Source organism: Esox lucius, chromosome 18, assembly GCF_011004845.1.
Source record: "Esox lucius isolate fEsoLuc1 chromosome 18, fEsoLuc1.pri, whole genome shotgun sequence".
Lineage (NCBI taxonomy): Eukaryota > Metazoa > Chordata > Actinopteri > Esociformes > Esocidae > Esox > Esox lucius.
The window spans coordinates 5,674,725-5,695,840 of NC_047586.1; the positions used below are offsets into that span (position 1 = coordinate 5,674,725).

Genomic DNA, 21,116 nt, shown 5'->3' on the forward strand with positions numbered 1-21,116 from the left:
ACGGTAAGATGTCGCCATCCAGTGGACAAGTTTGTGTTAAACTCTTGACTTCGGTGACCTGCTTGTTTTTTACGTGGACTCCCCGAAAAGTATGTAGTGTTTTAATCTGGTGCTAATGGGCCATAATAAAGTCATAAATCAAGTAGTTGGAAGTTGGAAGTAAAAAATAATAAGGCTAGACTCAACACGTAACCCCGTGTTATGCAATATATGGCCTACTCAAAGCGCTTTTCATAACCCTAGAAATTATTCCATTACGGTATTTCCGCACTGTCACCGCTATCTATGCCTGGGGGAGCAGAACTATGGGGTTTCCTGAATCTCGTCACATTCGACCGCAGTCAAGTAAACGCAGTCAACACACATTGTTTAACAAAAGCGTAAGGTATCAGATGAGATGGACTACTCTACGTTCCTGTACGACCTTTCCCCTGGTCTGATGGAAACGTTTTGTGATGTTATTGACAGCGGAGTTGACAACCTTGGGTGGCGTGGGCTTGGTGAGTGAAGTCTGGAGAAATCTTTCGTCCTGTACTGTGCGCACTTTATAGGCGGTGTTAAGTTGCGGTTGGTATTAATACGTTTATCAGAGACCGCTTATACTAACTATATCATAATTAACAGTTAGCTAACCTTGTTACTTTAACTTGTAATTCATGTTTATTTTCTTAATGTATTTATATTTCAGCTGCACGAATTGCGACAAGTTGGACGGAGGTGCGACGCAGTGAGAGGATTGAAGCAACCGGCAAGAGCCCTACACGCGAACTTCTCTGGGCTTGGGCGCAGCAGAATAAAACGCTTGGGGATCTTCTACAGGTTTTAGAAGATATGGGACATTATAGAGGAATTCAGTTGCTATTGGCTCAAGGTAAAAAAAAAAAAAATGGCTGCCAATGTAATGTTTGTCTACTTGATGGCGTTGTTTGTCTGTTTCAAATAGTTTTGTGTGCATCAAATCAGCGAGGTAAAGTTAGTTTTATAATGGACATTCAGTGGATATTCGTTTTCTCTTTTTAATAGCTAGGTCCATGCTATGTCCACCTCTGGGCCCCAGTCCGCTAGTGTGCCCCGGACCAGTAGGGAAAAATCTAATTTGCCTAGAGTCCCCAAAAGGCTAAGGCCAGCCCTGAGTCCATGACTATGAAAATTAGATTTTGAATCGGGATATGATGGACTAAAATCCACACCTTTTGTTTTTTGCCCAATTTTGGTCTTAAATCGTCAATAGTTCTTATAGTTTTTTTGTAATACTATAAAACGTAAACTACATATTCTGTATCTGGAAAGGATGGAGTACAATCCACGGCTTTTAGTTATTTTGATTTTACATTTCAAAACTTGATAAAAAAATAGAACATTCAATAGCTCCTAGAAAAAATGTGTGCCAATGACGATGAAAAGTGCATATTTTGAATCGGGAAGGATGGACTGAAATACACAGCTTTTAGTGCATTTGGTGCATTTCTAAAATTGTAGTCCATCCTCACCCAATTTGCTTCATTTTTGTTTAGTGCTTCATTGTAAAACACGAGAGAGATGTACTGGGTGAACATAGAGGTAGGGGGAGACGGGGATATGTGTAACATTTTGGAAATTTCTGTCTGTATCTTGAAGGTCTTTTAAGCCAGTGCATTCAAAATTGTATACAAACTAGTTACATGTGTCTGCTAGTAGATGGTGTAGCTCTTATATCTGTAACACAAACAAGAAATGTGTTTTGGTCTCAAACACAAGGAGCCTGGGTCAGTTGTAACATACCTTGGGGTGAAATGTAACATTATGATATACCCTGGTGTGAGTTGTAACATTATAAAAAAATTATATTGAAAACTTTTTATTTGAAAACTTAAATGACTTTTTAACATCATTGCGGTGTATGTGTGTGTGTGAATTATGTTAGTTACTGTCAGTCATAGTATTGAGACATTTGAACATAATAAATGTCAACAAAATGAGCATTACTGAATATTAGCTTGTTTGTTACCGTTAGTCTAGGCATACTGAAATTCAAAGAAAACATATGTAGGCCTACAACCAAAACGTTGCATATAGTAGGTTGTAACATTTTAATTGTTGTTAAAACTAACCCTGCCTTTTGTTGTTACAACTAACCTAGACTCCTATAGTCATGAACAAGCTTCCTAATCCCGGGCAATAAAACATTTAAACTTTCACAATCTTGTCAGGCTGAGGCTAAGGCTGCAGGAATCGACAACTTCGTGAAATCTGATCGCTTTTAGTAGAATGTCCACAGTGCCATGCGCACACATTGATGAAAAAGACAAATAATGCGCGACAGATACCAGATCCGTGGTAATAAACTGAACGAGGTCCCGAATCCTGTTGTGGAAGGATCCGGCTCAAATCGAGCACTGGTGGTTGAAGTTAGGATTTAAAGTAAGAACAGACACAAGAAGTTTCCAGAACAAGAAGGGCATTTTTTGTGTGCGTGTCACACATTTCTAATTTACTAGTTTTGTGTGTGTGTTTTAAATGAAAACCTGTGTTAAGGATGCTATCCTACTGTTATAGGGTCATAGAGGACATTGAGTCATGTGTGAAATATTCTCTTTTTAGAAACTACAAATTCCTTTCCTAACAGTGAACCCTCAAAGGTTGTGGAAAACCCATCCCCACCAGAGTCCACCATGGTAAGTCAGATCAGTCTGGATAATCCCACACTCCGAAACGAGTTCACAACATGGGGGGGTGCGCTCTCAGCACACGTAATCTAAAACGTCAAGTCAAATACTAATCACACATACTGACTGATGGAATTACTGAATGCGTCCAATATAGTGTGTTGTTTTTGTGTGAAGGTTTTGAACTATCTCAGATATAAATACTGACTGTACCAGTCAAAAGTTTGGAGACGACTCATTCAAGGTTATTTATTTATTCTTGTCTATTTTTACTTGTATGGTAATAGTGAAAACCTCAAAACTTTGAAATAACCTCTATGGAATCATGTACTAACCCCCCAAAAAAATTATATTATTGATTTTTCAAAGTAGCCACTCTTTGCCAATGGCAGCTTTGCACACTCTTGGCATTCCTAGTACAGTAAATTGCAGTACAGTAGTTTAATGAGTTCATCAGAGTAGTGTCAGTACAGTATTTTTTATTTTTCAATTTAAACAACTTATTAGATCACTATATTTTAATATAATAATGGACTAACTCATGATGTTCAGTTGAAATACACAGTAAAAAAACAACTTAAAAAAATAAACAGAAATTACTTTATAAACACAGTCTGTTAATAAGGTAAGGATTAGCTCTGTATATAGACAACCACTTTGTTTGTACAGTACTTTCTATAATTATTTTTCAGTACCCTAAAAAAAAGGAAGTACTGGTATTGGTTTTTCCATTATATTTTCATATGTTTGGTACATATTAAAACCACCACTCAAATATTCCTCTACAAAGGAAGTACTGGTATTGGTTTTCCATTATATTTTCATATGTTTGGTACATATTTTGTACACATTTCTAAGTGTTACCTTATCATGTACAAAGTTGTAATACAGTAAGTTGGAACAGCAGTTTCTGCCACTTTTTACCTTATATAGTTTGTATTGCCTTGGATTCAATTGTAGTGTGATGTTATTTAATGTGTAACGTCTAATTGCTCTTTAGTGTTTACTGTGCATTGCTGTAAAAGTCCTTCCCTGTTTATGTCCTTTCCCCTCAGCCATCCCTGTCTAATTATGTGTCCCCTGACCCTGGACGGAACACATCCAATCATCCAGTGTCAAGCAAAGGTACTTTTTGGGTCTTATTTATATAAAAATGACTTTTTAATGTTAAGTATTGCTGTGATTTCAGTCAAAATAATATAAAACATGGTTTTTATACTACTGCTATGTACAAAGCCACACATTGTCATTATGGGTCTTCAAAACACTATACCAAGATATGTCTGAGGTGACCCAATGATAGAGCAGACTGATGCATTGCTAACTTTTTTTCTGCTGCCAAGTCAGCTTGAAAGACTAGTATGCCGTTTCCGTCTGACGTTTTGTAGGTACACAGTTCCCTAATTTACTTCCCCTTTTAGTGAGTGGTGGTTTTAAGTCACGTTTTATTAATCCAACCAAGTGGCCCTCAATTCTCTATATAATTTAGTGACTAGGACCCTAAAGTGTTGAAATATGTGAGGAACAGGATTACATTTGTGGTGCAACCATACATATTTCACTGTGGTATTTAAGACACAGTGTATTTCCTTGGTAATTTGATTATGTTTTTAGGTCACAACCACAGGCTTCTGATCACACAATCAGATGTCATAGAAGGAACTAGAAATTTCCACCAGGACATGAAGATTATGGAGGGCAAATTCTCTGTGATCTACAGAGGTATGAAAGGAAACCAGCCCTTCGCTGTCAAGCTTTTCAAGCAGGTACTTACCAGGCGAACGGAAGCTAGTATGTGGGGTCAACAAAATAACCGTGGGGTGCTTCACAATGGTGAGAGGTGAGCCTGTCACAATGATTACACTGGATTGCAGAGAAAACTAAACCGTTTATACAGACAGTATAAACTCAAAAGTGCAATGTGCTTTGACGAGAACAGTAAAAGCTTGCCAAGGCAAGAGCAACTTGGGGCCAACTGGGCTGGACAGATTTTCATACAGCAGTGGACTCCTCACTTCAGGCTACAGGTGTAGTGAGCATAATGGAAATGGACAAATATCAGTGCACTTTTTGTGTTTTTATAAAAAAAAATTATCTTTTCCTAATATTTTCAATTCCGGATTCACTCATTGGACACGACAGAGATGATAATGAACAGGGATTACACATTACATATGTATGCAATTCACAGACCATGTGAACTGTACTGCTTAGAACATGTTTATTTTTACCCTTGGTACTGAAAAACGTAGTTTAAAAGATATAGTATTCAGTAAAATAGTATTATATAAAGTAGGATTCAGTATAAATACACAACTAATAAGACAAATGTTGTTGTTTTTCCTCAGGTACAGAAAGCTTCATGGAAGAAGTTATGGGACGTATTCAGGAAAGAGATGGAAATCCATCATCTGTATGTCTAAAGACCGAGCTACGTCTTTCATTTAGTTTTTGTTTCCTCTGTTTATTTACTAATGAAATAGAGTCAAGCAACAACTTCTGAACATTGACCTTGTTCTTTTTTTGTCTTCTATTTCTTGTTTTCTTACATGTTTCTGCTTGTTACTGATAAACAAACTTGAATGCTTGTTCTCCAGAAACCAGCATCCTAACATCTTGGAGTTGTTGGGTTGCCACTCTGACGGGCATATGTACTGGCTGGCATACCCCTATATGCCCAATGGGTCACTGTTCCACCGACTCCATGATCAGGTGAGATCCACCACTTCAGGTCAGACGCACCCCTACAGGTGTGCACGCGCGCTCTTCTGCGAGAGATTGTACTGGTTCCAAGCGCAGGCCGTGTGACCGTTCAGACAAATGTTGATTCTCCGACAATACGCTTTTCTCTTTCTGCTTGTGGTGCCCGAAATATCACAGTGATGACATGCCACACCCTCCTGTGTATCTGTAGGACGTAGCGGCCAGTCTCTCCTGGCAGGAACGCCTGGACATCGTCAAGGGGGTAGCTAGGGCGGTGCACCACCTCCACATGGCTCAGCCCTGCGCTGTTATCTGCGCTAACATCACAAGGTAACCGCACTGGTCTGTCAGTGTCTGTGTGTTTTATTGGGAAGAGTAGCTGCTGTTTCGGCAGGAGCTGATTTGGATCAAAATAGTCGTAAACCAAGAGTTAGACCGATTCAGTGATATTGTAACTGTACCTGCACGGCATTACATGTATAGTGGCCAACATTGACATATCATAGCCCGAAGCGCAGCACACTTCCAAAGACAACACCTTAATTCCACAGTGTCTTGTCCATTCATGTAGTTCTAACATATTGCTGGATGAGCGGCTGCAGCCAAAGTTGTCTGATTTCGGAATGGCCTGCCTCAGGCCCCACTCGGTCGGTCAGACTGGCACTGTCACCTTAGATACGACCACCTGCGGGACTCTGGGATACCTGCCCGATGAATACATCAGAGACGGAAAGCTGTCTGTCAAGCTGGATGTGTTCAGCTTAGGAATGGTGAGTTAGGGAGCGCTTGGCAGAAATGAAACTGAAATGTCCCTTGACAAGCGATCAGGTTTCACCCGGTCTTTGTCAGGTACACCTTCTGGACCTGACATCCTGTGTCGAATGCCAAAAGAGAGCGGTTTGGGAATTGCTCGAATGTATGACCAGAACCTGTTAACAAAAAAGCCTCTTGTTCTTAGGTTATAATGGAAACTTTAACAGGACGGAAAGTTAGAGAGGAGACCCCTAAACACACTTTGCTGGTAAGATAAATGACAGGTTTGTCAGTTAAATGCCACAGTGTACTGAAAAGCGACTAAATACGTGCTAACGATGGATCGCTGGGTTCGTTCCCTCCGTCTCCCTCACTACAGAGAGACGTCCTGAAGGGGGTAACCGAGGCAAGTGGCTCCGTGGACTCCTGCCTTCAGTTCCTGGACCCGAGGGCTGGTCCCTGCCCGCACTCCCTGTCCTCCACCCTGTTCCGCCTGGCTCTGGACTGTACCAGCACACGGCCTCGCGAGAGACCCATCATGGAGAATGTGAGTGGGAACAGGGACCTATGCCCGCGCCGTACATTGTACATACCATCTGCCATTTTCGCAGCCATAATCCTTGAATGGCGCTGTACAAGCCAGCCTGTCTGTGTAGTGGCTTGAATAGGGAAATATTTGTTGGATTTCGCAACGGACCGAGTCATCGTGCTCGGGTCTAATGAATGTTACGCCATTTAACCTAAGTAAATATTGACGGTATGCTTCAAGGTTTGGTCTGTTTTGCGTGCGAGTCCCTGGGACAAGTCCTCTGACTATATCGCATTGATGTGTCCGGTCACGTCAGGTGTTACAGGTGTTAAGTCAGCTCCTCCCCTTGCCCTGCCCCCCCGAGGATCAGCCCCACACCCTGACCGAATGGGTCCCCGGAAGCCCCGCCTCCGCCGCCCAGGCCGGACACGACGCCGGCCCCCGCCGATGGCCCAGCATGCCCGTGGAGAACGACGAGCTGCACAGTTACGCCAAAGTCAATTGCCTGTCCGCTGCGGTGCAGACGCCGGACGCTGTGGGGGGGCCCTGCGAGTGTAGCCAGTCGGAGGTCACGTACCTGAGTAGCGGGCAGCGGAGCCAGCCCCTCTCGAAGGAAGAGGCGGGGGGAAGAGCGGGCCGAGGGGCCGATGAAGCTGGCCAGAGCGTCCGGTCCACTGAAGTGGTGGATCTGTACAGTAGCTGGCCAGTCCAGTGTAGCTGCTCTGCTGATGGGAACGGAGTTGGCTGTGAGGACTGCCAGGCCAATGGGTTCACTTCCTGTCCCAAGGAGCTGCCTCAAGGCAAGTATTCTGTTTGGGGCTATGTTTTTCTTCACCTCCTGACTGAATGAAGGGAAGGCCCATAGGCCCCACTTACAAACTGTTAATGCTAAGTGTTGTTCTATTTTCAATATATATATATATATTGAAAATAGAAGCAAAAAACCCCAGATATAATCATAATACCAAAATAATCAATTCTTCACATATCAGCTGTCGGATGAGAGTCGATTAACAGAACCATTGTTTTTGTTCCAGGAGATCTCAGCTTTTCTTCCCTGTGTATAGTGGACAATCCTTCCAAGGAGAGACTGAGGAACAAGATAGATCTGTACAAAAAAGGCTACATTCGAACAGAGGAACTCCTCTCTATCTCCTTGACAACCCAGGAGTGAATTTATTTTGACCAAAGTTGCAATTAGGTACAAATCTAGAATGGCTGGATTTTTATAACAAGGGTTCTATTCTACAATATAAATAACTCAGATTCAAACTATTAGAGGTTGAAATGCAAACACTGACCCCAAGAAATGGGGTTTTCTGAAGTAAATTGCTATTAGTCACAGCCTGACCTCTAGGGTTGTTCCTCTATTTGACTCATTTTCTGCCCTGCGTGACATGAGATGGATGTCAGCCCACGGAAACTGTTGCTGTACAAAAAATTATCAGTTTAGATTCTATCTTTGAAGTCTTAATTTGTTGTCATGTTAAGCTTTAATGTATATAGAAAAAGATAAAAGGGGTTGTATTAAAGTGGACAGGGGCTGGATTTAAACACATGCTACAGCAATGGCTTTGACTGTTAGACCCCTCCAGGCCAGCTCTTCCAGACTGTGTCAATCTGGCTCTGGTGTTCTTTCCAGTATATTATGCTAAAGCTAATATTTATGAATATGAATGTTATGTGATAGTTTCCATTAATTAATAATTAGTGGGAAGCTTTTATGAAGCTCTGTTTTTGTATTTGTTTTCTATAAACATGTGTTGTTTTTCATTCAACTTTTTAGAAAATAATTTTATGATTTGTAAATTGAATTTATCTACTAGTTATAGTTGGACATCAATTCTAGTAATCGTTTAGACTTTTTTTTTGGTGACATTTTGTGGTTTTGTCAAATTGTTGAACTTTTGACATACTGATGTAGAAAGTGCTTGGTTCTCATCTCAAATATGTGGTTCAGACAAAATCAACATGGACATTGGCCCTCCTTGCATTAATCAATATCTATCCTTGATCCAATACCAAATCAGCACTCAACACTAGACTGAAGAGTTCCACTCCGTGTTTTCATTCCAACCCTCTAACCAGGGCCTTGTTTAGACCTGGGACACCAGGTGGGTGACATTAATGATGAGGTAGAACAGAAAACCATCAGGCTCCGGCCTTTGTAGGGTAAGAGTTGAGTACCACTGCCCCAAACCTTAAATCCTACGGCAATGTGGAGAGCAGAGAGCATTTTACAGAAATCTGGTAGTTGCTCTACATTTCCTTCCTTGCAAGGTGTAAGACTCGCAATACTAAATGTCCACAAGTGCAAAGTACAATATAGGGTGCAGAAGTGATTAGTTTAGTCACAATTTAATAAAACATTATTCACAATCTGGGGAATCTGTGTTTTCTGTGGCATGAACAAGGTACTGAAGCCAGTGGTTTTCAAATCTTTTACTTTTCAATGTAACATATTTCCTACTCCACCCATATTGTCTTAGAGTATTTTACCAAAGATCATATTTACAGTATTTTGTCAAAGATCCCAAAATGGTCATTAATTTGACTAGTCATCAAAACTTTGTTAATTTTTACTTGAACAACAGAAACTATTGTATCTGGCATTGAGGGTTCGCTTTTATAAACATAAAGTAGAGATGAGAAGGGAGGCAGATGAGGGGGACGTTTCACCTTGCATGTAGGAACTAGGAAGGCCACTAGAGGGGGTTATGCAAAAACATGTATTTACAAACAGAGTCCTACTGCTTTACACCTTCTGGCTATATAAGGGATAGGAAGGGCGACCAAATCCCTGTCGGCTTCTGCTTCCTCCGTACCCAGGCTGTATTCGTCTGCAGTTCAGTAGTGCCTGCCTGTCATATCTCCCATTCAGGCCTGCCCCCAAGCTGCTCTGGAGCTTCTGACAAGGTATACTCTTTATTCCAATGAGTCGGAGTAAAAAAAGGAATTTAATGAGAGTGTATACAATTGCATTACAAGTATTGAAGATTTACTTCAGAGGTTTGAGGTATGCAGGAGTGGGGAGGCATGCAGAGAATCAGAAGAAAAAGTGTGAATATTTTAATACTTAATCTTCTATTATAACCAAAATGAACACTTCAGGGAGGCTTTACAGGTAGTGGATTTTAAAGACCTCTTAGCCCACTATGTTATCAGTGGGAACATTCCAATCTAAGCTTTTCTTGGCACCACCTGGCAATGTCTGTTTAAATAATCTATTAAACCTTAAGCAACCAATACATTGTTCTTATTGTGGCTAGGCTCACACATTTCATTTTATGTGAAGCCTGGTCTATAGAGGGTTGTAAATTCAAACCCAAACCTGTATTACGCAGTGACACAATCACAAGGGACTCTTGGTTTTCAATGAGAGTGAAGATGCTCCAGTTGCTCTTTAATTATAGAAGAGGTACCAGGCTGGTCTCAGGGGGATATGCATGTTATTTTACATAAGTCTCAGACAGCGGAGTTCATAAAATATGTTTCCTTACTTCTACTCTAATTGTTGCAAGTTTGAATCCACAGAGAGGGATTTTTTTCTTACCGTAACCCAAACCTTAACTCTAACCCAATTTATATGAATTTGTTTTTTCCAGGTCGAATTACGTATTTCCCCCCGAGAGCAGGTTGGATGTACAAAACAAGCATACGATCAAATTCTCTAGTATTTGGTTTACTATCCAGCCCAGTAGTAGGCGCTAATTCCCTTCACTGTTTGGAATGAAACGAAACAGTTAAGAGAATTAGCGCCGACTAATGTTAGTGTTTATGTGTAGTCAGCACATAAGAAAGAATCAAGATAACGCAAATGTTACCGTTTGGGTCTTCTACTGTTTACAGAACAATAATCGGTTATATTTTACCCGAAAAGAAGGCTACACGGGCGGAAGATGCTGATTCTGAGAGCGAGGAGGAAGTACAACCGGAGTTTTTGGATATGGAAGAAATGGAAAGCATTAACTCTGGAGGACATTTGCTTGATTCAACCATACCTACACGAAACGAAGGTGAGTTGTAATTTACCTCTAGTCTTGAAGTCCATCGGTATTTTTTATAATTATTCCGAAAACATGCTATATACTTTTTATTGGAGTTTTCGTATCGGATATCTTCGTAGAATTCTTTGTAAACAAGTCCTATAGGACAACAGAAAATAACTCTCCTGAGATGACGGATAATTGGGTCTTGAGCGTAGATAGAGAGATCAAGGAAATAACGAGTTGTCTGTTGATCGCTTGTGGTAGTGACCAATTAGTAACAGTCATGTAAACAATTGTAATAGGTGCACTCTTGTCCAGAAAAGTTCTGTGACCAACTTTGACCAACAGGAAGTGTTTTTAGAGGCATATGTCGACTGAATAGCAATCTATTGAAAAAAACCTCCACATGAATTCGGTGGCAATGTTGTAATGTAAGGTAAATTATTTGAACAAAAATGGACGTAATAAAATATTAATCTTTGAGGTGAAGGATAAAATCACACATCTATAATAATCTGTAGCTGACATTAACAATGAGCTGTTGGAAAACACCCCTCGGTGTCCTCGAGCAGTCGACTGATCCCGCGAGCTTACATTTAAACGATACACGAAATCAGTCTGGTTCGGTTCGGTCTTGTCTGGCTGGGATTCAAATCGTGTGGGCATGAGACGTTGCCAATGGGTGTAACAGACCTTCAAAGAATCAAACCAACCACGCACATGACGTAGCACCAATGCGCCGTAGTTCACAACAACAAACCGTACTGTACATGGCGCAACACCGTCGTAAAGTTTTTCATTAGGACTCTGCTAAGGAGAAAGTTCAATTGTCTATACATTTTAATTGGTTCTCCTTGCTCTCCCTCCATCTATATTTAGATATACCGTATACCACTGTCGACTTTATAAGATTTTGAGAAAGCATTTGACAAGCAGGCTCTGAATATTGAATGCGAAGCTAAATTCACTGCGGTTCCAATGTTTCTGCTAGGCTTCCCTTTCAGGATCCTTTACAGGAAATAAGGAAGTTATCCGATGGTTCCATGTTATGACAGAGCATACTAGGGACAGCGCTGTTATTCATACCAGATTTTTCTCAAATTGATCCTGAGAAACTAACTGCTACATTTACTACATAGAGTAGGCCTAGCCAGTGCATACATCACTATCTTTCAACCTGAAACGAACATCACAGACACGGATATTATTATGCTGTTTCTGTGACCTTGCACTCAAACATTACAACAACATCTCATAGCACTTATTGCCAAACCACTTACCATATTACCATTGTTCTGTTTCCATTACTCCAATCCAGTTGAGTTCCTGGAAATTAAGTCTGGTAAGAAATGTAGAGTGGACGGCCGGTTTTGTCTGAAGGACCCATGGTGGGAGGCTACATGTAAAACTCGCAAGGCCAGGGCCAAGCTGGTGCTTCAGGGCTACCCTGCCTACCGCCTCCGCTCAGACCTGAAAGGGGACCGAGGCCGCTCCGTCCTGTTTCTGTTCCTCACAGCCTGCGGTGTGGACCCGACGTTTCTCTCCATGTTCTCCGACTGGCTGCAGACGGACAGGGAGGTGGGGTTTGCTAGCCTGATGTCGGTGCTGAATGAGTTTGAGGGGGAGGAGCTTCACAAAGCGGCGGCGCAACAGATTAAAGCTCTGGTCAGGCATTCAGGTAGGCGAGGGTGTGGGGATCTGTAGTCACACAGCAATACATACTGTTCTGCACAGTGTCTGCCTGTCTGTCTTCCAGTCGCAGGGAAGCGTGTGGAAGCTGCTTCCCTCTATCCCTGTGTGATGAAATACCTCCCGTCACTGCTGCCTGGGCACTTCTCTGGGCTACTGGGTGGAGGCAAGAGCATGAACAAAAGACCTGTAGCACAGTCTACACAGGCTAGACCTTCGGCACATGCCCCCACACAGCTAGATGAAGATGATGATGATGATGATGACGAAGAGGAGGAGGACATGAATCTCAATTTACTGGCCAAACTGGAGGGGATTATCGCCACTGATGTCTGGAAGCTGGGCTTTAACCATGTAAGCAGATGTTCCTGCACTTTGCTTGGTTAAACAGACTTTAAACAGTTCCAGAGTAATCACCCACGTCCCCCCCGTTTCTAGGTCATGTACAAAGAGTTGAAGTTAGTCCATTGCGAGGCTCAGCTACGATCCTTCCAGGAGTGTGAACTCTTCCAGCAGATCCCTCTTAAGCAGCGTTATGCCCTGCTGGTCTATGATGCTTTAAAGAGCCACTGCCACAGGACAGGCAGTACCTACATGGAGCTCCAAGTCCTGTGTGAGAAGGTCAGGTGGAAGAGTCCTTTCCTTGGAGAGGAGGAGGTAAGGCCGCCACAATGGACACGACTCTGTAGATTGGGTTGTGTAATGATGACTCGTTTAATAATGTATTCCATGCTCTCTTTCCGAGCCAGCCACGTGGGTGGTGTTGAATATACAGCTTTTCTTTCCTATTTCTTTCCTTTCCAAAAAAGTTGAAAAGGAAAGTTTTGAGTGAGGAACAGAAGTGTTCAATTAGCAGTGGTCTCTTAATTTTAACCCTTCTGTTCCTTACTCCAAACCTTCCTTTTCAACTTTTTTGGAAAGGAAAGAAAAAGGTGCAGTGGTCTCTTAATGTTTTCCGGAGCCGTATGTAAACTAATGTATTTCTGTGTTCAGGTGTGGGACGCTGTCCACTTCATGAAAGAGTTGGGTGTAGTTGTCTGCGAGCGCAGAAGGGTGGCGCTGCAGAACCTGCACTCCTATGAGGCCGGGATAGCCAGGTGTCTGCGTTACCTGGTGGAGGCTGAACCCTGGGTTATACCGATGGACGCCACCCAAGTCCTGAGCGCCGCCGCACGCCAGAGGCTGAGTAGGAAGGCCGGCGCGGAGGAGAGCGGCGGTAGAGGTGAGCCGGACTCGGTCGCCGCGGCAGAGTTATACCCCGCCGGCGCTGCCGGCGGATCCTCTGCCTTCGCTCCAGCCGGGCCCGACCCTTCTCACGCCCACCACGACCTCTGCCAAGCACCCGCGGACCCGGCCGACCGGCGAGCCCCTCCGCAGGTTGCGCTGGACCCGGACCAGGTGCGTGCTGTGGAGATGATCTGCTCCAATCCGGTAACGGTGATCAGCGGTAAGGGGGGCTGCGGTAAGACCACGGTGGTGAGCCTGGTGTTCAGGGCTGCCATGCAGCAGCGGGAGATGGACGAGGAGGTCAGCAAGGCATGCTGGGACTTTCAGAACGACTCCAGCGGTTCTGAGGGCTGGGGGCAGGGCGGCCTCCTCTCTCCAACAGAAGGGGAGGTGAAGGAGGAGGGCGGCGCGAGGAGGTCGTCCGTTTTACGGGGGGAGGATGAGGTCTTGCTCACGGCGCCGACCGGGAGAGCCGCCTCTCTTCTCACCAAGAAGACCTTCAAGGCTTACACCCTGCACCAGGTGTGTGGTACTGAAAGGGCCGCGGTCGCACGCCTCCAAACATGCTCATGATTAGTGAGCTCCAGGCGTCGTCCGTTGTGCCCAGTCCTGAGACACTCCCTCCGTTTCACTGTCCAGGTGCTGTGGAGTTTCATGCTCGCCAAGAAGGATGGGAACGGAGCTCCGGAAGACTGGAAGTTTGCCCGCGTGCGTGTGCTGGTGGTGGATGAGGGCAGTCTGGTGTCTGTCCAGCTTCTCCACTCCGTCCTCACGATGCTCACTCAACACGCGCAGCTCAGCAAGTTCATCATCCTGGGTGCCTTGGGTTTAACCTTGTCTATGAGTTTAAGGGTGACGTCTATGTGGCCTTATTGTCCATTTGAAATATGGGGGAGACACAGGATAGGCCAGCAAAACCAACGCTAGCTGATGTTGCTGGCTTGCAAAGTGACTTGTAAATTCCTTTCGGAAACCAGCCTGAGTGTGGATATCCAACAAATGTAGTTTTTATTTACGCATAATCTATATTAACTATTGACCACCAGCTGTTACAGCAACGAACCAGCTAGACCATTATAACCAGTTAGACCATCCTGGTAAACCATTATAACCAGTTAGACCATCCTGGTAAACCATTATAACCAGCTAGACCATCCTGGTAAACCATTATAACCAGTTAGACCATCCTGGTAAACCATTATAACCAGTTAGACCATCCTGGTAAACCATTATAACCAGTTAGACCATCCTGGTAAACCATTATAACCAGCTAGACCATCCTGGTAAGCCATTATAACCAGTTAGACCATCCTGGTAAACCATTATAACCAGTTAGACCATCCTGGTAAACCATTATAACCAGTTAGACCATCCTGGTAAACCATTATAACCAGTTAGACCATCCTGGTAAACCATTATAACCAGTTAGACCATCCTGGTAAACCATTATAACCAGCTAGACCATCCTGGTAAGCCATTATAACCAGTTAGACCATCCTGGTAAACCATTATAACCAGTTAGACCATCCTGGTAAACCATTATAACCAGTTAGACCATCCTGGTAAACCATTATAACCAGTTAGACCATCCTGGTAAACCATTATAACCAGTTAGACCATCCTGGTAAACCATTATAACCAGCTAGACCATCCTGGTAAACCATTATAACCAGTTAGACCATCCTGGTAAACCATTATAACCAGCTAGACCATCCTGGTAAGCCATTATAACCAGGTGTATTCCGTCTCTACAGTGTATTTTATCAAATGTTGACTGGTTTGTGTTGGTCCAGGTGATGTCCGTCAGCTGCCCAGCATCCAGCCCGGCAACACACTGCATGACCTCTTCCACAGTCTCGCCTCAGCACACTGGGCTATAGAGATGAGGACCAATCACAGAGCAGAGTCTCAGCTCATCGTGGATAACGCTGGATTGTAAAGACTTTTTGAGAATTCATTTAGATTCACATTTTGTAGCACATTATTGAGAAGCCTTTTTTATAGTCCCCCATGTCACGTCTGACCACGACTTTGACCTAAGTTCCCGAGAGAAATGAGAAACTCCTCCATCTGTCTTTAAGAATTTCCGAGATGGGTATGAAGAACTGTTCATTCAGACCGCTCAACTATGATGCCGTTTTGGATCTCCATGGCAAATGCACCATTCCCTCTGAAGACAAGAGATTCATCCTCATCTTGCTGCCTAGAGCTGATGACTCCATGACCTGGAGTGAGTGTACCATGACCTCCATTTCACATGCGAAGCCTGGACATTGTACTCTTAATATAATGAACTGCTAATTATTTGGTTTTTCAGACCTCCAGAAGGCTATTGAAATACTATTGAAAGCTGACCCAGCACTGAAGAATGACACCATGTCACAGTTCATCGCATTTAGAAGGTAAGAGAGCTCATAGGAAAATGCTAAGGATTCCCCAGATTGTTAGTAATGTCTCTTTATTGAAAAAAAAGTTCTGCAGAGTTCCCCGAGCTCTAGTTAATAATTGTATTAACTAGATCACGTGGAAAAGAAGCAGGTTTAGAGTGGGGTACAGTACCAAAGTGAGTAGGAGGAGACAAGTCGATGTTAACCGATAGTCAGGCCAGCAAGAAGAGTCAGTAAAGCTTTCGCCCACAGTTTGGTGGGAAATATTGTCTCCAAAATGTTCTTAACAACTCACCCATTATTCCTTATTCATTTAATGTTTTATGACATTTTGTAGGTTTAGTTTGGTGCCAATTATCGGATTAATTATCAATCCCTCAAAATGACTGATTCGGCAGTTTTAGGCCAAATCAATTTATTAAGTTGGAGATCCAGGCCTAGATTATAGGAACATGCACAAATACTGTAGCTGTTTTGTACTATGTTATAGAAGCTGATTTAAATGCTTAAACAAATAGCCTATTGCTGTGTAGGCTGTGGCTGTATATAGAGCATTTGTCCAGCACCAAGGTTTTCTAACAGAAGCCCTTTGACTGTGGCTCTGCCTGTTTCTTTTATAGGAAAGAGTGTGCCCTGATCAATGAACTGTGCTGCAAGCACTACAGCAATCACTGCATAAAGTAAGTCACTTCGCTGCTTTAAATTCTGACCACCTGGTGGGGCTGTTCCACTAGTTCTTACAGGAGAGGGATGGGGCTGTTGATATATACAGTACTAAGATGTGGTAGTGGAGCGGAGTTGCCTACTGAGACCGTGATAATAATTATTTTATGATGTGCTGTGTTATGTTATAGTCCATCTGCTCTCTGTGTGTAATGTTATGTCCTCTTGCCAGGTATGGAAATGAAGCTAACCCACTAGCCTGTGATTACTGTAGTACTTTCAGATGGGGCTTGTAGAAAATGTGCCCAACTATCCCATCCGCCGTGTGTTTTCCGTTTTCCACTGTGTAGTACCCCGACCGGTTGGAGCCTCTAGGTGCATCACTCTCCCTTCAGTCCAGCTGGCCTCTCTGACTGTGTGTCCTGCTTAAGATGGCTTTGGTTCTCTCACAACAGAAACGCCAAGAACAGACTAGACTTCCGCCGTGGGGATAAAGTCTGCTGTACGAAGAACGGCTACGTCACTGACTTAAACAAGCAGGGCTCACCTGAAGACGAGGACTTGGAGAGCAGCTGTGTGCCTGACAGAGCTGCGGTTCGGCAGGGACTAGCGGCACATGACAGAGGGAGAGAGAACGAGCCCACACCGAGTAATAAATGTGGCGACAAAAAGAAAATCAAAGAGAAGGATAAAGAACGCCTGTGTAACGGAGAGATATTCTTCATAAAAGATGTGAGGAATGACAAGAAACGGTTTATTTTGGCTATGCACTTATCATTGCAGTGTGCTACTTTTAGCTAAGAGATCTTCAGACTCGCTTTGATGTTCAGCGTGAGGTGTTTCCATACCGTGGCTAAATTCTAATTGGTCGAACCATCTTGGCTTGTTGTGACTCCTCCTGTGACAGGACGTGACACGAGTGGAGGAGGGCTCAAAACGGCGCCGGCAGAACAGGTACCTCACTCTGGATGATCGTGACGGCCGGACGCTGTGTGTGTCCTTCAGGGAGCTGCAGAAAGAGTGTCGACTGCAACACGCCTGGGCCAGGACTATACACACCTTCCAGGTACACATGACACCCCCCCCCCCCCCCCACCGAAACACACACGCCTGGGCCAGGACTATACACACCTCCCAGGTACACATGACCCCCCCCCCCCCCCCCCACCGAAACACACACGCCTGGGCCAGGACTATACACACCTTCCAGGTACACAAGACCCACCACTGAAACAAACGCCCTGGTTCAGCTTCTCTACATACCCCAAGGGGTGCACGTTTTGGCCCTAGCACTCACACGCTTACACGGTAGGGCAACATTTGATTGGCTTTATCAACCTATCATCAAGTCTTTAATTTGAATCAGGCGTGTGAGTGCTCGGGCCAAAACAACAATGCGCACCCCTTGGGGTTCCTGGGAACCAGGATTGGGAAACACAGCTTGTAGTCATTGAAGGCAGTGTGGTTTTCTGTGGAGTCCCGTTGTGACGTAACGTCCCTCGCTCTCGGTGTCAGGGGTCAGAGACGGAGACCGTGGTGTACGTGCTGGGCAACGGCAGCGTTCAGACGTGGAAACACGTGTACACGGCCGTGACGCGGGGACAAAAGCGTGTGTACATCATAGCCGAGCGGGAGGGCATGGCCGCGGCCGTCAAGAGGCGCATCGTCCCACGCAACACACGGCTGGGGGCCATGGTCAAAGAGCTCCTCTCCCAGCCCGACGGCAGCCAACCTCAGCCGGGCACGCCCCTCAGGCCGACCCCAGGCTTCAGGCCTACACAGTCCACGCCTCAGGCTTCGCATACACCGGGCCGCTTCTTCGCAGACGCCCCAGAGAGCCCCTGCCGACCCCCAAATGAAGCGTCCCGGGCCCCCTCCACGCCTGTCGTGGAGGCCCCGCTCGATGGGGGTCATGTCCAGCCGCGGTCTAAACCTGTCTTGCCCAGACAGCTGTGGAAGAAGGATCCATCCCCGGGCCCCAAAGCAGATGCCCCAGGCACTTCCCTGATGGAGGACATCACTTTCAGTGAGACGTATAGCTGGTCGCCAATGAACAGCAGTGAAGAGCCCTCTCAGGAGCAACCCGGTGGGGTCTTTGAGGAGCCGGGGACCGGGGAGGAGGACCGTGGCGGCGCGGTGCCGGATGGACTGATGGACGGTGCTTCAGCTGCTGCGTTTGGGTCTGACTGGTCCCCATACAAGAGGATGCCCAGTCTCGAGGGTTTGGAGCTGGATGCAACGCCGTCTAAATGTCAGAAGGTAAACAACAGGGGACTAATGTGGTGTATAGTGATGTAGGTAGGAGCCAGACACATGTCTAAAGCCCAGTATGCCAGAAGTGTGAATTTCCTTTATTAAGTATTGCGTATTTTAGTGTTTTTGGCAGATTCTCAAAGCGCTTTTAAAGAAAACATTGCCCCTAAAGTAATTTTTTGGTATTTGTCAAGTCATTCCTTAAATGTTTTCTATGTCAGCAGTCACCTTTTTGAAATCTCTCACTGTGTGCTGGTATTTCTTTTTAACTGTGTTAGTTCAGGAGACTTTGTACTGTTGTTTATGTTGTTGTTGTTCTCACCTGTAGATGGAGCCATTGGACTCACCGCTTGGATGTTCCGTCTTGCAACAGCTCTCCCTCCGCTCACCCAACCATACTCTCCGTGGCAAACGGCTCTTCCAAAATCCCCCCGATGAGATGGATTGAACCCCCCCCCCCCTGCAGAAACCTGTTTACATTCCTTGTCTTTGTTAGGGTACTAACTTTTAAACTGTACTGTGTATCGGTCACCATACACATTTAAATTTGGCGCACATGCTCAGGAATCGAGTGTGGCGGTGCACCATTGGTGGAAGACCAGATTTTAGCTTTGTCCTTGTTATTTGTCAAGTAGCCTAAATGTTTTGCTCCATTTTCGTGCCTATGGAAGACAACCCTGTGGAGATTTTCTTTTTAGTGAATCATGTTTTACATGCTGCAGAATTGTGCCGTGTGTCATGTGATTGCCCTGGTGCAGAGGTGACGTTGCAGTGGAGGCAGATGGATTATAAGGCCAGGATTCCATCTGATCACGCTTGTACACAGTGCCACCTCTGGCCAAACTGACGCGTTTGCGCAGGTGTCAGTTTAATTCCTCTGAACGGCGGGTGGGATGCAGCACAGGTTCAGATTCAATAATGTCCTAATTCACCTTGTTGCGGACCATCAGCTGCAGTGTGGACAACGGAAAATCCTCTTGGCTGTTTTTTATTTTTTTTCCACTCTGTATATATTTTTTTTATTGTTTCTCTTTTCTCGGCCATACAAAGGTTCACAGCTGTAGGAATTCCCAAAGTTATACATAGACGATAAATATCATGCTACCAAAGTATTAAATTTGTACAAAAATACTTTACAGTTCGTAATACCTGTCCATTAGAAATAAAAATACAATTCTTCAGGGACTTAACAGTGACATTGATTCTTTAAATGTATTACACATTGAATATGGACAACCCTACTGTGACAGTTGGCAGTGTATACTCCGGTGACAGGAACATTAAGATGATCACTCCACCAGAGACTTACAGCCCAAGGTTTTGTCTGCATAACAAGTCAAAAGCTCTTCATGTAACGTTGAGATTAATTATAACAAAACTAAGGTGCTATGTCTGCAATGAACTGTACGGGCTGGTTTCGCGGACCACAGATCATGCCTCGTCCTTGACCCCCCCCCCCCAAATAAAATAATCTATCTAAATGGATTTTTTTTTTTTTGTCCAGGTAGCTTGAGATTCAACTGAAACATAGACAGTAGTAGTATTATTTGGAACTGAGGTTTCACAGAGGCTATCATTTAGTTTTTTGGGGCGAACGGTGTGCAATTCAGTAGTTTTATTTCAATAGTTGCAAAGTCACCCATTTCAGTTATTACGTATCCAGTGCATTTTATAAGCTATTGTACTGGAGATACTATGATTTCATCTTAGTTGTTTACTATTTCAGAAGTAGCGAACCCAGTGTATTGGGGATAGGTTATAATAAATACAGTAGTGAACATTGAGACAACATGGCTTTTTAAACCGTCTCTGAGAAATTGTAACCACAGGTGAGATTTGAGACAGAAGCTCTGTTTACATCTGCTTCCAACATGTGTCCCATCCTGATATTGACCAGATTTTGTTTGCTTACAGTTACATTAGCTCACAATGGGTCTTTTAATCGTCTACACCAAAATGGTTAGCGCAATCAGACAAGATGCGGACAAGATCAAGACAAAGGACACATAATACAAACAAGTGTAAACGGGGCCAGACAAAGAGGAACCTTGTACAAGAGAGAATGTGAGAGAGAAACTCTGAGACGTGAGAAAAGTGAGAGCTTTCACTAAACAAGTTGAAGTGGTTGTACAGGACGCGTAACACCACTGTAGCAGGTGAGCCATTTAAAATGTTAAGATCATAGGAATATATTACAGGAATAGGATATCCCAAATCAAGTTAATCCCTATTCATGTCTATGTAGGATTTCTTTGATTAAGACAGTGTTGTGTGAGCA

The 21,116-nt window shown here is 44.1% G+C and overlaps 2 protein-coding genes across 3 annotated transcripts; both read left to right on the plus strand.

The window, feature by feature from the left end:
* On the plus strand, positions 1-9,009 carry irak3 (interleukin-1 receptor-associated kinase 3). Of its 2 annotated transcripts, XM_010902025.4 has the most exons (13): positions 1-500; positions 689-871; positions 2,581-2,654; positions 3,701-3,770; positions 4,260-4,411; positions 4,994-5,058; positions 5,243-5,357; positions 5,560-5,678; positions 5,920-6,118; positions 6,307-6,369; positions 6,481-6,648; positions 6,947-7,430; positions 7,668-9,009. In XM_010902025.4, the coding sequence occupies exons 1-13, from the start codon at positions 398-400 to the stop codon at positions 7,802-7,804; spliced, it is 1,932 nt and encodes a 643-aa protein (XP_010900327.2). In that variant the 5' UTR covers positions 1-397; the 3' UTR covers positions 7,805-9,009. The 2 variants fall into 2 exon arrangements, with proteins under 2 accessions (XP_010900327.2, XP_019911982.2); XM_020056423.2 differs by lacking the exon at positions 1-500 and having other exon boundaries at positions 834-871; positions 2,606-2,654.
* A 1,359-nt stretch (positions 9,010-10,368) lies between these two features.
* On the plus strand, positions 10,369-20,017 carry helb (helicase (DNA) B). Its single transcript, XM_029114775.2, has 14 exons — positions 10,369-10,646; positions 11,938-12,297; positions 12,376-12,662; positions 12,747-12,965; positions 13,302-14,057; positions 14,175-14,352; positions 15,329-15,470; positions 15,617-15,765; positions 15,853-15,937; positions 16,543-16,602; positions 17,041-17,317; positions 17,493-17,651; positions 18,101-18,844; positions 19,167-20,017. The coding sequence occupies exons 1-14, from the start codon at positions 10,448-10,450 to the stop codon at positions 19,284-19,286; spliced, it is 3,735 nt and encodes a 1,244-aa protein (XP_028970608.2). The 5' UTR covers positions 10,369-10,447; the 3' UTR covers positions 19,287-20,017.
* Positions 20,018-21,116: the final 1,099 nt, after the last annotated feature.